At 33.9% G+C, this 14,611-nt stretch overlaps 3 protein-coding genes across 3 annotated transcripts; all 3 read right to left on the bottom strand.

Moving 5' to 3' along the window:
* Positions 1 to 3,824: 3,824 nt before the first annotated feature.
* On the bottom strand, positions 3,825 to 4,614 carry LOC107645039 (21 kDa protein). The gene has a single exon (XM_016349047.2). The coding sequence runs from the start codon at positions 4,502 to 4,504 to the stop codon at positions 3,917 to 3,919; it is 588 nt and encodes a 195-aa protein (XP_016204533.1). The 5' UTR covers positions 4,505 to 4,614; the 3' UTR covers positions 3,825 to 3,916.
* Positions 4,615 to 7,798: 3,184 nt separating this feature from the next.
* On the bottom strand, positions 7,799 to 10,371 carry LOC107645038 (putative glucan 1,3-beta-glucosidase A). Its single transcript, XM_016349045.3, has 8 exons — positions 9,824 to 10,371; positions 9,628 to 9,747; positions 9,346 to 9,543; positions 9,096 to 9,257; positions 8,849 to 9,018; positions 8,635 to 8,784; positions 8,207 to 8,547; positions 7,799 to 8,127 (listed from the first exon to the last, which is right to left on the bottom strand). Exons 1-8 carry the CDS (start codon positions 9,998 to 10,000, stop codon positions 7,943 to 7,945), a joined length of 1,503 nt encoding a protein of 500 aa, XP_016204531.1. The 5' UTR covers positions 10,001 to 10,371; the 3' UTR covers positions 7,799 to 7,942.
* A 232-nt stretch (positions 10,372 to 10,603) lies between these two features.
* On the bottom strand, positions 10,604 to 12,882 carry LOC110262711 (uncharacterized). The gene has a single exon (XM_021103416.2). It carries the CDS (start codon positions 12,246 to 12,248, stop codon positions 10,803 to 10,805), a length of 1,446 nt encoding a protein of 481 aa, XP_020959075.2. The 5' UTR covers positions 12,249 to 12,882; the 3' UTR covers positions 10,604 to 10,802.
* Positions 12,883 to 14,611: the final 1,729 nt, after the last annotated feature.

The following is a 14,611-nucleotide window of genomic DNA, read 5'->3' as shown; positions in this document are numbered from 1 at the left end:
TTTTTATTATAAAAAATAACCGAAATATCCTTAGCTATGTATCTATTATTTGATATCACTCACTATCATAGTAGTTAGAATCTCCATTTAACTCTTAAAATATTTTGATATTATAATTTTAAATGAATTTATCGATTTTACGAAATTTGTACTAAATCTGACGATTTTACGATTTAAATCTTATTAAGATTTTACGTTTTACGTTTTTTATTTATTTTTTGATTTCGCGTAAAATCTCGATTTTCTCTACCTTACTCACTATGTCTAAATATGGTCCATTATTATTATTATTATTATTATTATTAAATCTTACCTCAATCCCAAATCCTATGTCCCACGACCAGGAAAAGGACCAGAAGCACACAATAATTATGGAACCACTATTAGTCTGTAATTTCGGCACATGCCTTCAAACTTATCCAACTACTCACATATCACAATTTATATATCAATGAATTCCTTTTACTGCGATATTGAATATTCTACTCCCCCTGTATTTAGGGTTGACAATGGGTAGAGTAGAATAGAGTTTAGATTTTATTCTAATTTTATTTATGAGTTAAAGTTTTTCTAAAATTTTATTCTATTTTATTCGCAGATTGAGATTTTTTTAATTTTAACTCTATTTACACTCTAAAATTTTAAATTTTACCTTATTTGATCCTACTTACAGAAAAATAAAAAATTTTAAACAAATATAAAATTTAACCATTCCAAATTTTATATATATTAATAAAATAGAAAATAAAAAATTAAGTTTAAATTAAAATTAAAAATAATAAAATTAAAAAAAATTAACATAAAATTACAAATAATATGATCATCAACTAGTTTAATAGTTATTTTAAATTTTTATAAGAGGAATATTGTGAGTTCAACGCTCACTTTCTTTATTACATATCTAACATTTACATATATATTATATAATATATTAAAAATACGGTAGAATATACCTAAACCCGTATCCTATTCTATACCCGCAGATAAACTCGCACCACATCCTACCCTACTAACAGTGAATCGTATAGACAACCTATTTAAATGTGTTGATCCGAATTAGATACCCACAGATAAATATATATTGCCAGCCTGTATTGATACTTTATTTATTTTAACTTTTAAAAAATATTTTAGATAACAGAAATGTTAAGTGAATAATACTTTTTTATATTTGTTTTGTATTTGAGTTAGTACTAATTAATTTTCTACTGTTTTACTAAAATTACTGGCAATGCAGCATTTTTCGTTAGGTAAATTATTTTTATTTTTTAATTTATTTATTTTGCAAAAATAAAAAATGTTACTTTTTTTCATTTTCTAATTTATATTGATAAGTCATTTATACTTTATTAATATATTCGTAAATTCATCAAATATCTGGGTAAAATTTCATCTAATTATGTTAATTTATAAATAATTTAGAAAAACTAAAATGGCTTATCAATATAAAGTAGATTTTTTCTTCCAGTTGTGTGTGTATAATGTATAATGTATATATATGAAAAAAGCATTTTATTGTATTTTAATATAGAACAAATTTTATAATAATACATGCTATATATGCTGCTTCATTACTCAATATCAGATATAACTTGAGTTAATTAATTTTGCATTTTATGTGCTATTCGTTTTTCATAATGACTGCTCATGAGTTATATTTTGGTTTAATTGTACATCATTTTGAACTTATAACTGACGACTTTAATATTATTATTACTTACTTGATGAATAAACATTTATGACATTATTAATATCAATTGAGTTATAACTTATAGTCATTAGTCATTACTTCATTGAATTCATTTCAAATTTGTAACCTATGACATGTTAAAATAGTTTTTAGTACTGATTTAATGATTAAACGTTGATAACATCAATGCCAATAGAATTATAATTAGTCACCACTTTATTTTTACTGTAAATTTTATGAGAAAGACTTCAAATTTTCAAAACACGCAATTATCTGTATTCTTTTTGGTTAAAATATTTTTTCCTTTAAAATAATAGACTCCTTCATATATATATATAAAAGTTAATATATCTACCCAAAAATGTATTTAAATAGAATAAAGTGCTATTTTATAGTTCTCAATAATATTTGAATTCAATTTTTATTTAGTTAATAACATTTCAAACGTCATTTTTCAAAAAATTTTAAATAAATTTAATATTTTTTTACCATTAAATTTGACAAGTATAGTTAACGAAATAAGTGACATGAGTATTAATAATATTATTAGTTAAGTTATATTATACATTTGTACTCCTTCTTCTCATTTTTTTATTGTACAAAACCCTAAGATTTTAGTAATCAATCATTTAAGAACCAAAGAAAAAATATTTTACACTGATAAATATTATTGAGTGAATTTTATTTATCTACTGAATTTGAATATTATTGATGATTTAATATGCGAATTGTTTATGTTAAATCTAACAATATGACAATATTAAAGTTGTTTAAATTTAAATACGTAAAAAATTAATTCAAGAGAGGGTGTTATGGCCTTGCACATCAAATACGTGGTTTAAATGTGAACATATTACAAGACTCGGACTCTCTTTGAAGCTTGACATAGGTTTCTACACTAATATGATCTAAAAACTTTTCTATAAACACTAATATTTTACACGCTTATTCAACACACATTCTTATTCTATTGTTTTACACGATGCAATTTCTATTTTTGGGTTGAAAACCGTAAAACAATAAATAGAATAAGAATTTAGCGCGTGTTTGGGCTTAGTGCACTTTTAACGAAACCTCTGACTCTAAGTACACGGTTTATAAAGCAAGTAAATACACTAAATTAAGAAAGGGGAAGTTGTGGCATTCTAAGTTAATAACATAAATTATCTATTTAATTGTACCTATAATAATAACGATAAATAAAGGGTAAGAAGAAAAGTAGGTAAGCAAGTAGATGGAACTATTAATTTCTTAGTTGAATTTTTTTTAGTTTAGGGGAAAAGGGTGTATAATGAATGTATACCAAATCAACAATAGTAGCATGTGAGGTGAGGTCCCATCCCATTCATTCAACTTTCGTTTCACACTTCACTTTGTTTATGCTTTGCTTTTTTCTTTTGAGTTTTTTTTTTAAAATATTTTATTAATTTGAATTCATTTTTTCTTGCACGGTTTCCAATTGGTCGCCTTTTCGGACTTCGATTCCGTATTTTGCTCCACCATTCCCGATTATTTAATTTGATTATCACATTATGATGGTACTTAATTGGGGCCTTCAAGTTAGGCAAATTTAGGATCTATCTCTAACACCATGTCAATTTCTCAATTCTTGTAACCATAAACAACTACTAATCAAATAAAAATACACTTCATCATAATTTAATATTATTAATTAAATTTAAGATTAATTTACTCTTTTAATTCTATTAATTCACATTTTTCACATATTATTTAAAACAGAAATGTTTGGTAATAAAAAAAAAATTAACCAAAAACAGTCATAACTTACCTTATTTAGTATTTATTAATTATTGTAACAATTAATGAATGCTAAATAAGACAAGTTCTGTCTCCCTAGTATTACTCGGTAAAAAATATTGTTGATTACATGTATTTTTCTTAATTAATTAATCAATTAGTAATGCTTCAGAGACCAAATTGATTTGATCTAATAGTTAGTTTATTAGTCCGTGATTTTGTATCAATGGCAAATTCTTAAATTGATCTTATGACAGCAAATTAGTCCTTAGATTGAAAGTTAGAAAATACCTTAGAAAAAAAAAAAAACTAGTAATGCTTCAGCATATATGATACACAATTGACAGTAAGAATACTAGAGATTACAAAACCATGATAATCTATAAGGATTTAGATTTGATTATATATGTGACATAAAAGACAAGATTGAGATGATCCTTGAAAGCAAAAATAGAAGAAGAAACAAGACTAGTACTGTGAAGCATAGTGGGTGATGAGTGACAAGGCATTGCTAGTGACCTGAGCAAGATTTACCATTCTAGCCCTGATGGAATCCTTCATCTTGCCATTGAGAGCGTTGCCAGCAAAGCCATCACCGCAGGTGCTGTCATCAGTCAAAGCAGAAGAGACCCAGGTCTCAACATTGCTGATGTGCCATCTGAAATCGTCACCCTTCACCTTGCACAGCTTCAGCTCCTTCAGCGACTTGCTCAGCCTGTCACAGCTGTCGCTGATCTCCTCTGCGCAGTCCTTGAGGGCCGCGTACTCTCTGGGCTTCAGGCCTCTGAACTTGTTGCACTTTGTCACAAATGCCCTTGTGGACTGGCTCCTGTTCAGGCTGAGTGTGAGGGCAGTTTGGACCAGCTCGTGAGGGTCTTGCTGGATCGTGTTTGCATACACGGACAGAGACTCCACACACACGTTTGGAAACGTCGTCGTACTGCAAGACGATTTTATGAAATTCGAAGGGCTTGCGCTCACATTCTCCGCTCTGAATGTGACTGAAATGACAGAGACAAGAACAAGCCAGAGAGAAAGATGCAAACCCTTTGCCATATTTTTTTATGTGGAGAAGATAAGGATTTGTAGTGTGGATTCTAAGACTGAGAAACCAAAGCGAATAAAGCCTTCATTATATAGAGGATCACAACTCACAAGCCCAACTTAACTTAATGTCTTAACCCAAAGTCTCCTTAACCATATCTTGTGTCTACACCTCTATGGGGCCCACTTGACAAAAATATACCCAAATTATTGGCTTCCTACTCTGTCCTTTTAGAAGAAGAAAAAAAAAATTGTTATACAAAGTTTTCTCCTATTATTTATTTTTGAGAAAAGGACAATAGGTCCCTAATCTTTTGTCTCGCGGACATTTTTGTCCATGACTAATGAAAAATATTTTTAAGTTCTTGACCTTCACAAAATTTAGACGGATTAGTCCCTGACGGAGATATTTGGACGGATCAATCCCAGATAGAGGCATTTGAACGGAGGGATTGATCCGTTCAAGTTTTGTGAAGGTCAAGGACTTAAAAGTATTTTTCAATGGTCAAGAACGAAAATGTCTGCGAGACAAAAGTTCAGTGACCTATTTATCCTTTTTTCTTTATTTGTTGGGATTGAAAGAGATGTGAAACCTAAATAAATTGAATTATTGTACAACAATAAAAGAACATTTCTGAAGAAGATGTATGGGAATGCAATTAGGGCACGGGGCAATCATTCATGAGATAAGGGTTGATATAACATGTAGTCATGTACAATACAATACAACTTTGTCTGAACTGGCACATGTGCCTCTGTTCCTTTCTCGCCAATTTTTTAAATATAAGTTCCTTTTCTCTGATGTACAAAATGGAAAATATCCTTCTTTGCATTATTTTATTCAAGTGGGAATCTCTACTATTGCCGACCGACGTAGCCTACAATTAGATTTTGCTAATTTAATCATTATAGTTGATTACTTGATTACATGTTACTTTTTTCGTCATCAAATTTCAAATTGGACCCATATAGCAGACAATATATACATGCTGCTTTCATCCATGATTCTATAGAGTCTGCAGCCACGTGATTTGGAACCTCATTTCCCATCAGTCATCACTATTCACTACAACTTGGACTAATAATCCAGAAGAGCGATGGATTATAGTTATTTTTGCATTAAACTTGCGAATAAATTTAGTTTCTTGATAAAATGAAATAAAAAAAATAATATTATGATCTTTTAAAAATTTATTTTTGACACCTTTTATAAGTGAAAAATAATTTATATATTTAATTCAACCTTTTGGAAAATGATAATCCATTTCCATACTCTTGGAATGGAATTGAAACCAAGGTTATGAAAACCGAACTGGTCATCGAACCGTTTTAGCTACTGATTCATTAGTTTATAGATTTAATCGATTCGACCGTAATTGAACTAAAAAAATCGTTTTATAATAAAATAATAAATAAAATATAAATAAGCACATGAAAATATAATTATAGTCTAATCTAAACTTTAAAATATCATTCAAGTAGGATCAGTTTTCCCCTGAACATTAGAAGTTTGTGACTGACTTTCGTTAGTCACGGGAGGAAGAGAACGTTCATTCGAAGCAGAATTAGTTTCAGCATTATTATTCTTAGGTAGTTCTTGGTTGATACTTTCGTCCATACCTAAACATTACCAACAATCCAACCCAATAATCTCAACTCTCAAGTGCACAACAAATAACATCCAAAATTATTCAAAATTATTCACAATTATCCAACAAACAACAAAATCCAGTTTAGTAAACAAACCAAAATCAGTTCAACTTCAGTAATCAGTTAATCACTAATCAATAAACAACAATTATTAACCAAATTTCACAGTTTTGGTGTTCATCATGTTGAATCACATATCAGTTTCAGTAATCACAGTTCATTTTAGTAGGATCAGAATCAGTTCACAGTTTCACACTACACAGTTCAAAGAAAAATAAAACAGGGAGACAAATTTCAAAGTTCACAGTTTTGATGTTCATCATGTTGAATCACAGTTCAGTTTCAGTAATCACTAATCAATAATCACAGTACAGTTTAGCTCCCTCCAATCAGTTGAGTCTTGAATCAATTCACAGTTTCACAATACACAGTTCAAAGAAAAATAAAATAGAAAAATAAAACAGGGAGAGTGGGAGACAGCGAAGGCACCTTCAAGGCTTCAACAGAACATGTAACAGGGAGAGTGAGAGTGAGGCGGTTGAAGACAGCGAAGGCACCTTCTTAGTTCGCGACGGCTGCTGCGGTGGCTCGACGGCGGTGGCTCGACCCGTGTGACGGTGTGACAGTGACTGAGTGAGGCGTTGGAAGTAGCTCAGTGAAGCCTGCTCGATGAGTGAGAACTGAGAAGCACAAGCACTGAAGCAGAGAAGGGAAGGCAATTAGGGATCTTAGGATTTTGGACATTTAGGGATTCAGAGAGAAAAAACGGCAGCGTTTTGTTGCCATCCAAAAAATCGGCCGAATCACGATTCGGTTCGACCGACCAATTACTTACCGGTTTGTCGGTTCAATTCCGATTTTTAGATTTTGCAGTTTGATAATTGACCGATTTGTCTTTTCGTCCGGTTCACAGTTTGATCGGTTCGAACTGATTTTCAGAACATTAATCGAAACTTTAAACTTGTGAGTGTAAATTAAAGTGTTAGGTAACTATTGAGGATTATTTATCATTTTTTTCAAATAATTAAATAAAAGACAAGATATGTATACTCATATAGTTTTGATATTTTTAATTTATTGTGTAGCTATATTTTAATTATAAGATATTAGGGATTGTGAATTTCATACAAACAATGTAATTTATCATGATATCAAATAATATTTATGATTATATTGATCTCCCGTATAAAGTACCCAAAAATAAAACTAGTATTTAAAAATTAAAACAAAGCAAGCAAATTTCCACAGTTTTTGTTTTCTATTTTTGGTGAAGACAATAGATTGAGTTTTTGTTTTTGTCAAAAGACAATATATAATGTTAAATCAGAAAAGTGTAAAATGCCTTGCAGCCCAATTTATAAACAAAAAAAAGAGGTAAAGCTAACCCAGTGTTTTTCATGAAGCCCATTATATAATACATTTTAAAAAACCCATTGAGACATGAATTGGGGCAATATATTGGCGCAAAAGAACTGGTCTCCACTCTCCGCTTGGGTGATCAGTCGCTTTGTTTGGATTTGTCAGTTTTATTTTTCTGTTTCGACAGTTAAGTCTTTATATTTAATGAGGTGCACTAAATAATAGAACCCACCAAATAGCCCTGAAGCCCAATTTCAAGTTGACGTTGATGCAAAAAATAATAAAAACACTATATGATATTTGAAGGTAGGATGGTATGTTACTGATTGCACTATATGAGAGTGGGGTACAAAGCAATTTATCATTATTAGTTTGTTCAGCTTATTTTTCAGCATAGAGTAGTGAACTGAAGAAAAGAGTAAACATATATTATGCTGAAATTCAATTTAGAGTTATGTAACCATTCTCGATCATCCACTTAAGGCTCCATTGATCATATTGACATTTGTAGGACCAATATGCCCATCCAAAGGTTGCACGTGAATACACATCCAATTGTGCTTTTGCATAGTTCTGATAATCTTCCTTTGATGCACCTTGCACGCTCCATGCACCAGTCCATTCCCCTACCAATATCATAATAATGTAACTATCATGATTGTATGTTCAATAATATTATTGGTTAGAGTTTAGTTTGTATCTTACCAACAAAACTAAGAGCATTAGTTGAAGAGACACCGCTGAGATCCGAGGCTCTTTGATTTCTTATGAAGTCAATGTTTTGTTGTGCGTTCAGGCTATTGAAGTAATCGGAATAAAGATTGTAGTAATGCACATCAATAACTACATTATTAAAACCTTGGACAAATGAGAGAAGTACTTTAGAATCATGATCCAATGGGTTTGACATGATGACATAAGCACTCTGGCTATATCTCCTCACAGCATCATAAGCTTGCTTGTAATAGTTTTTGAGGCTATCTAGATTGACACCCGACGGCTCATTCATCAATTCTATTCCTCCTAGGCTTGGATTGCCACCGTATCTGTTAATAAAAAAAAAATCAATTCTTCAAACCATAACACAACATTGAACATATGTATGGTACAATTCTGTTTAAGTAAAATAATACCTTCGTGCTAAGAAGTCAATGACTGAGACTGTGTTTGGTATGTATGAATCTCCCCATTCTATATATCCATCTCTTGCCCCACTGTGATCATTGCCGTTCTGAGAACCTTGAACTGCATGCAAGTCCACTATCACCTTCATCCCATGCTTTCTGCGAGTAACAAATAGTCAGGTGATGGACACATATAGAGGAAGATGAATTAATGGATACTCACTGCGCCCATGTAAAAGCATTGTCCAAAGCTGCCAAAGATCCCCCTACAAAAGGCTTAGGTGGATTCGGGTCTTGTGCTATCCACCATCCAACGGGTATTCTAACTGCAGTTAATCCATTTTCAGACATGAATCTGAAATCATCTTCGGTTATATATGCATCCCAGTGATTCTGCAGGGAAGGCATGAATAAAATGAGTTCAACAAGTCTCGTAGTTTGTAAGAAAAATTGTAAATTAGATTTCTTACATGCATGACTTGAGGAGCTCTAGCAGGGCCATAACCATTGGTAAGTTGATACTCTCCTTGTAACTGATTTGCAACTTTATCATTTAAACGAAAGACAGAGGGGTCATTCTCATCCCAATTAGTGCCTGCATAATCTGCTGTCACTGATGTCTCCGATTGAACCTTCACACACAAGATTTTAGAGATATTTTCAAAGTAAATGTACTTATCCAATATGAATAGCTTGATGATGGAGTAAGTAGTATATTACCTGCAAGAACAGACCGTTAGATGCTTTGATTCTAATTTTGTTGGGGTCGTTGCTATTTCTTACAATCTGAAATGTTTCCGGGTTGCTAGGCGAGTTGGAAACTGCAACGATTTTGTTTCCACTGCCTTGATTTTCTAGCCCAAGAAATTGCTTGTTAAACACTCTAAAATTGAAAGATGTGTCACTGACCCTCCATAGCTGCAAAAAAGCACAGGACAGACTGAAATTCCAAAAACATAAAAAATGGATCTAAATGGAATTCTTTCAGATAAAGCAACATACCTTGAATGTTTCCCAACCTGAAGCTGAAGCACGGTTGGCAACAAGATCAGCTCCTCCTCCATTTTCTGCTGCGAGATATTTCTGGAACTTAGTGGACATTAGCTGCACTTGAGTTCCATCCTGAAATCAACAAAAATCATAAGCAGTTCTGTTAAATTTGCAAATGAAGTGGACCCTAATAAAGAAAGAGTCATACCAAGAGATCTTTGTTGACAATTCCATCAAAGAGAGAAGGTTTCATCCATCCCTCAGCAAGCAACCAGTTTCCTAGATTCACAGCTTTGTATGGCAAATTCTGTGCAACAAGAACAGAATGAGGAGGGTGTGAGAGGCATAAAGCCAACAAGAAGGCAAACAAGTATCTATATGCCATTCTAAATTGTTTTGTGAATAAGATTGTAAGAATCACATAGTATTTATAGCCATGGTTTGTAAATCAACATCATACAATAAAGCACATTATGTTAGTATTAAAAGAGAAAAGACAAATTGTAATGACTTGACCCAAGTGTGAACCAAATTCAGATATTCATATTATTAATTACTAAGTAGGCACCCCTGTCATAGGCACTAATAGAGCCACTGGCCAATGGCCATGGTCAAATGTGGATATAATCACATCGAAACGCATAATGAATGAGAGAGAGTATCAGGAAGAATGAACCCATTTACAAGCCTTTTTTGCCCAAGTCGTCACGAAACTAAAATGGTTAATAAGAAATCGTTAGTCATCTTTCTTTCATTAAAGAAACAACAACTATCTTTGGATAATCTAACTAAGAATTCAGCCTCAACAGTTACAGGGTGGAAGTTTCTCAATGAGCGTAATCTACACGGTCAATGGACTAGTGGGCAGTGCCAGCAGGAAGTGGGCACCACACTTTACAACTCCATTACTCCAACACAAGTTGACGCAAAAGAACAAAAAATATCAATGCAATAGTGGCATTGAATTGAACAATTATTAAAGCATGTATTGCACAAATCTGGGCTGAAGATAATTATTAAAGCATGTTTGGCACAAATCAGGGCTGAAGATACTATACTAGCGAGATTTAGGAATCCATAATTTCATGTCTCCAAATTAAAATTTAATAGACTCACAAATCACTAATCACACACTAATCAGCACACATAATCTCAGCCTCTCTCAAACTATTTGCCTAATGATAGTGCTAGGCCTTACATGGCTGCAAAGGAGGACCACACAAACAATCATTTCCGGCAAAGGCACTGGCTGGGAACTGAGTCTTTGGAATCTGACCACAAAGATGGTTATAACTGACGTTCAGCTTCTGAAGCCCAACCACACCCTTAGGAATCTTTCCAAACACCGAATTTCTAGACAAATCCAAGTACTTGAGCTTCTCCACGATCCTCAAACCTCCCATGTCGAACTTCAATTTGTTCCCCGAAGCCCAGAACCCTACCAAATAGTCTGTTCTGTTCAGCAATCCAATGGCGCTCCCTGAGATATCGTTTCCGGAGAGATCGATGTAGTCGTAGAAGTAAGTCTCCGAAGGCTTCCAATCATCCAGCTTCATCCTTATTCCACACTTGGCCAGCTTCAACGAGTAGATAATCGGAGACGAAGTCACCCACTTGGGGATTGTTCCCAGGTGCAAGTTGTTGTTCGACAAATCCAGAGATTCAATTCCTTTCACGTTCATCTCGGGGAACGGGTCTACCAGCAAGTTGTTGGAGAGGTCCAGGTTGAAGATCTTCGTCAAGTTCTTGAAGCTCTGCGGCACGCTTCCCGTGAATCGGTTCGAGGAGAGATCGAGTGTGTCGAGAGCCTTCATTTTCCCTAGAAAATCAGGGATTTTCCCGGAAAGCGAGTTGTGTCCCAGTTCCAGGTATCCCAGTGTTGGTGCCAGCGTGGCAATCGACGCCGGAATCGTGCCGGAAAATTTGTTCCGAGAAAGTTCTAGAATCCTGAGGTTCTTTAACGAAGTGAAAAAATCGGGAATGTTACCACTGAGCTGGTTGCCTTGCAAACTCAGATATGTGAGGTTCTTGAGGTTCCGAATCCCGTCTGGGATAGCACCGGTGAGGAGGTTGTCGCCGAGTTTGAGCTGAGTGAGCTGAGTCAACAGGGATAGTGAACTCGGCACTGTTCCGGTTAAGCGGTTGCCTTGGAAGCTGAAGGCGCCAAATTTTCGAGTGGAGTTTCCAAAAGAATCGGGTATGCGACCCGAGATCTGGCTGTTCTCGATGTAGATGTATTCGAGGTTGGGCATATTGAGGAGGAAACCCGGGAAGGGACCCGATATGTTTCGGAGATTAGTGAAATAGATACCGTCGAGAAATTGGAGCTTTGAGAGGGAGGACGATATGGTACCCGATAAGAAGCTATTGGGTTGGTCGGGTTGACCCGCAATAGAAATGCTTGTGACCCGTTTGTTTTCAAATAGGCAGTTGAGGCCAGGCCACGTGCAACAATCGGTCCCGCGTATCCATTTGCTGAGCATCCCAGATGGGTCTGATTTGATACCCGATTTGAAGCCCAATAGGCCTGCTTCGTCATCCGGGTGGCATTTTGCTGCATCGGCCTTGAGGTGTAGCGGTGTGAAGATGGTGAAGAGGATCAAGAGTGTTGTTGTTGCAGTGAGGATGCTCATTTTTATTTCTGAGTTCTACTTAGTTTTGCAAGCTTATGTTAATATGTTATATAAGAAAAGAAAAGAAAAGAAAAGGTAGTTGCAATTATTGACTATGAATATAAATGCATGATTATCCAGATCTGGGGTTCTGTCTTGGAAGCATTGGTCAGTGGATATCTACCATCTAGCTGGAGGGAGCCTCCAGAATTGACGCATTTATACTTTTCTTTTGTGTAGTGCAAGTGCTGCAACGTGGTTATGGTTCCACTTTCCACACACTACTTCTTGCTTTGCATTGTCCCAGTTTGCAGTACACTGTGGCACGTAGCCTTCTTGAACACTTCAAAATTTTGTCAGCTCTTATCTTAAGATATTGTTTTGAAAATCCTCCTACAAATCTTTTGTTTCGACATCTCTTTCCTCTTGCACTCAGTTTTATATTAAGCATTGACAATTAACCACTTTTTTTTAGTATATTACCGACATCTAAACTTTGTACATTGCTATACGTTATGTTTTAGCTATTAAATTTAACCTATGAGATATCCTCTGTTCACATTATTTAGTATTTTTATTGTCTATCTATATTTTTTCTATGTTTTAATACCTTTGTAAATTGTTATATAGCACTTCTAAAAATAAACTTAGTTGTACCCCATGACGTTTGCAATCCTGTGCATGCATTGCTTGAATATTGGAAGAATCCAATATCTTCTTTTCGTGGTAGCCAAACTAATTATCCTATTTTTTTTTTAATTTTAGAATTTGTCAGCAGCGATTAAACTAAAATATTAGTTAAATAACTTCACTTGCGTATTTGTTTGGACATATGAGTATCAACTCTCAAGGTTAGTTCTTAGTTTACTTTGTGGCTTTGTGCTAAGCCTCAAGCACAATAAAGCCCAAGGTTCTGAAAATCAAACCAGTTCAACCGAAATAATCATTTTATAATAAAATAATAAATAAAATAACTAACAATTTTATAATAAAATAATAAATAAAATAACTAACAGGTAACAGCAAGGTTCTCAGAGTAACTAACAACAATTATTCAAAATTTGTTACAATAAAGAATAAAACCATAAAAAGATGTACTATCTTCTACATTCCAATCAAAGAAAATATCTAATATGTTATTTTCCAGAGGAAAATATAAAAAATAAATTACAGAAAGAGCAAGTGATTATTCCATGCCACTGTTTCACAGTAACTTCACAACTGTTTTATTTGCAAAACAAAATCATTCACAAATCACAACATGAACTAATACTAGAAAGAAAAAGAAAACTTTCATGGCCAATTAGATAGAATTGCTTGCATATTTAGAAAAGAGTAATCACCCAAATTTTGGTTTAAAAGAAACAATTTGGTTTTCAAAAGTATATACATTGTTCTATTCCACATATCTCTAATAGAAAAGAAAAGAATAAACTACTCTACTTACTAGTTACTACCAAAATTTGATACCTTTTATCTACCAATATGCAACAATACAAAGGCCATGAGATCAAAGGCATACAGATCACTACGACTTAGTGAGGAATATGAAAGAATATATTCACACATTAATAAACAAAATTTCGATATCCAATTTAAAAAAGAAACTAAAAAGTTAATTCCTAAAGTGGGTCACAAGATTTACATCCTTAATTATCACATGGCTAACCTCAGAGAGAAGGTCCAAGCATGGTGGTAGAATCTCTTTGGAAGCAGGGATTGAGCCATACTAAACCAATAGGAGGGATTGAGCCATACTAAACCAATAGGAGCAATTTTAACATGGCAGGTTTAACATGACAGGAGCAGTTTTAACATGGCAGGTTTTCATCTTCGACTCAATGAACAATTTATTAAATCAACAACAGCAAAAACACAATATAACAATCAAAAGGTAAAGAACAACACCAAAACAATAATTTATCAAATTAAAAAGTTAATAAGATCAATTAAAACTGAAAATCAAAATAACAAGAACAATTAAAATTTTAAACTACAGCAAACCAACAACAAAATAAGAACTAGAAAACATACTAATCATGAAAACAACAATCAAATAAAACAATATCTGAATAATTAATACAAGAAAGAACAAGAAGAAGGAGAAAAAATCACCCTACGATAGAGCAGTTCTGAAATTCAAACAGTACAGGGAGAGGGAGAAGCTTTAAAACGCGACGGAAATGGCTGAGCGGAGGCTGAACAATGGCTGAACGGTGGCTAAAAGGCAGCGGAACAGAGGCTCGAACACGCGGCGTAGAGAACTGAACAGAGAGCTAAGCAGCTCGAACAAGGGTTGGCCACAAAACAGAGGCAGAACCACAGAAGCTTGGCCAAAAAGGAGGCGGACGCGCGGCGAACAAGGGCGACGTTGCGCCGAAGCT

Source organism: Arachis ipaensis, chromosome B9 (assembly GCF_059453495.1).
Source record: "Arachis ipaensis isolate K30076 ecotype BB chromosome B9, ASM5945349v1, whole genome shotgun sequence".
In the NCBI taxonomy this organism is placed as follows: Eukaryota; Viridiplantae; Streptophyta; class Magnoliopsida; order Fabales; family Fabaceae; genus Arachis; species Arachis ipaensis.
Note: the sequence above shows the minus strand (reverse complement) of the source record. Positions and strands in the feature narration are given on the sequence as shown.

Coding starts and splice junctions, on each gene's coding strand:
- LOC107645039 (XM_016349047.2), bottom strand. CDS start 4,504: ATGGCAAAGGGTTTGCATCTTTCTCTCTGGCTTGTTCTTGTCTCTGTC.
- LOC107645038 (XM_016349045.3), bottom strand. CDS start 10,000: ATGGCATATAGATACTTGTTTGCCTTCTTGTTGGCTTTATGCCTCTCA. Junction 9,258..9,345: donor CTAACGGTCTGTTCTTGCAG/GTAATATACTAC, acceptor TTGTGTGTGAAG/GTTCAATCGGAGACATCAGT. Junction 8,548..8,634: donor ATTGACTTCTTAGCACGAAG/GTATTATTTTAC, acceptor TTTTATTAACAG/ATACGGTGGCAATCCAAGCC.
- LOC110262711 (XM_021103416.2), bottom strand. CDS start 12,248: ATGAGCATCCTCACTGCAACAACAACACTCTTGATCCTCTTCACCATC.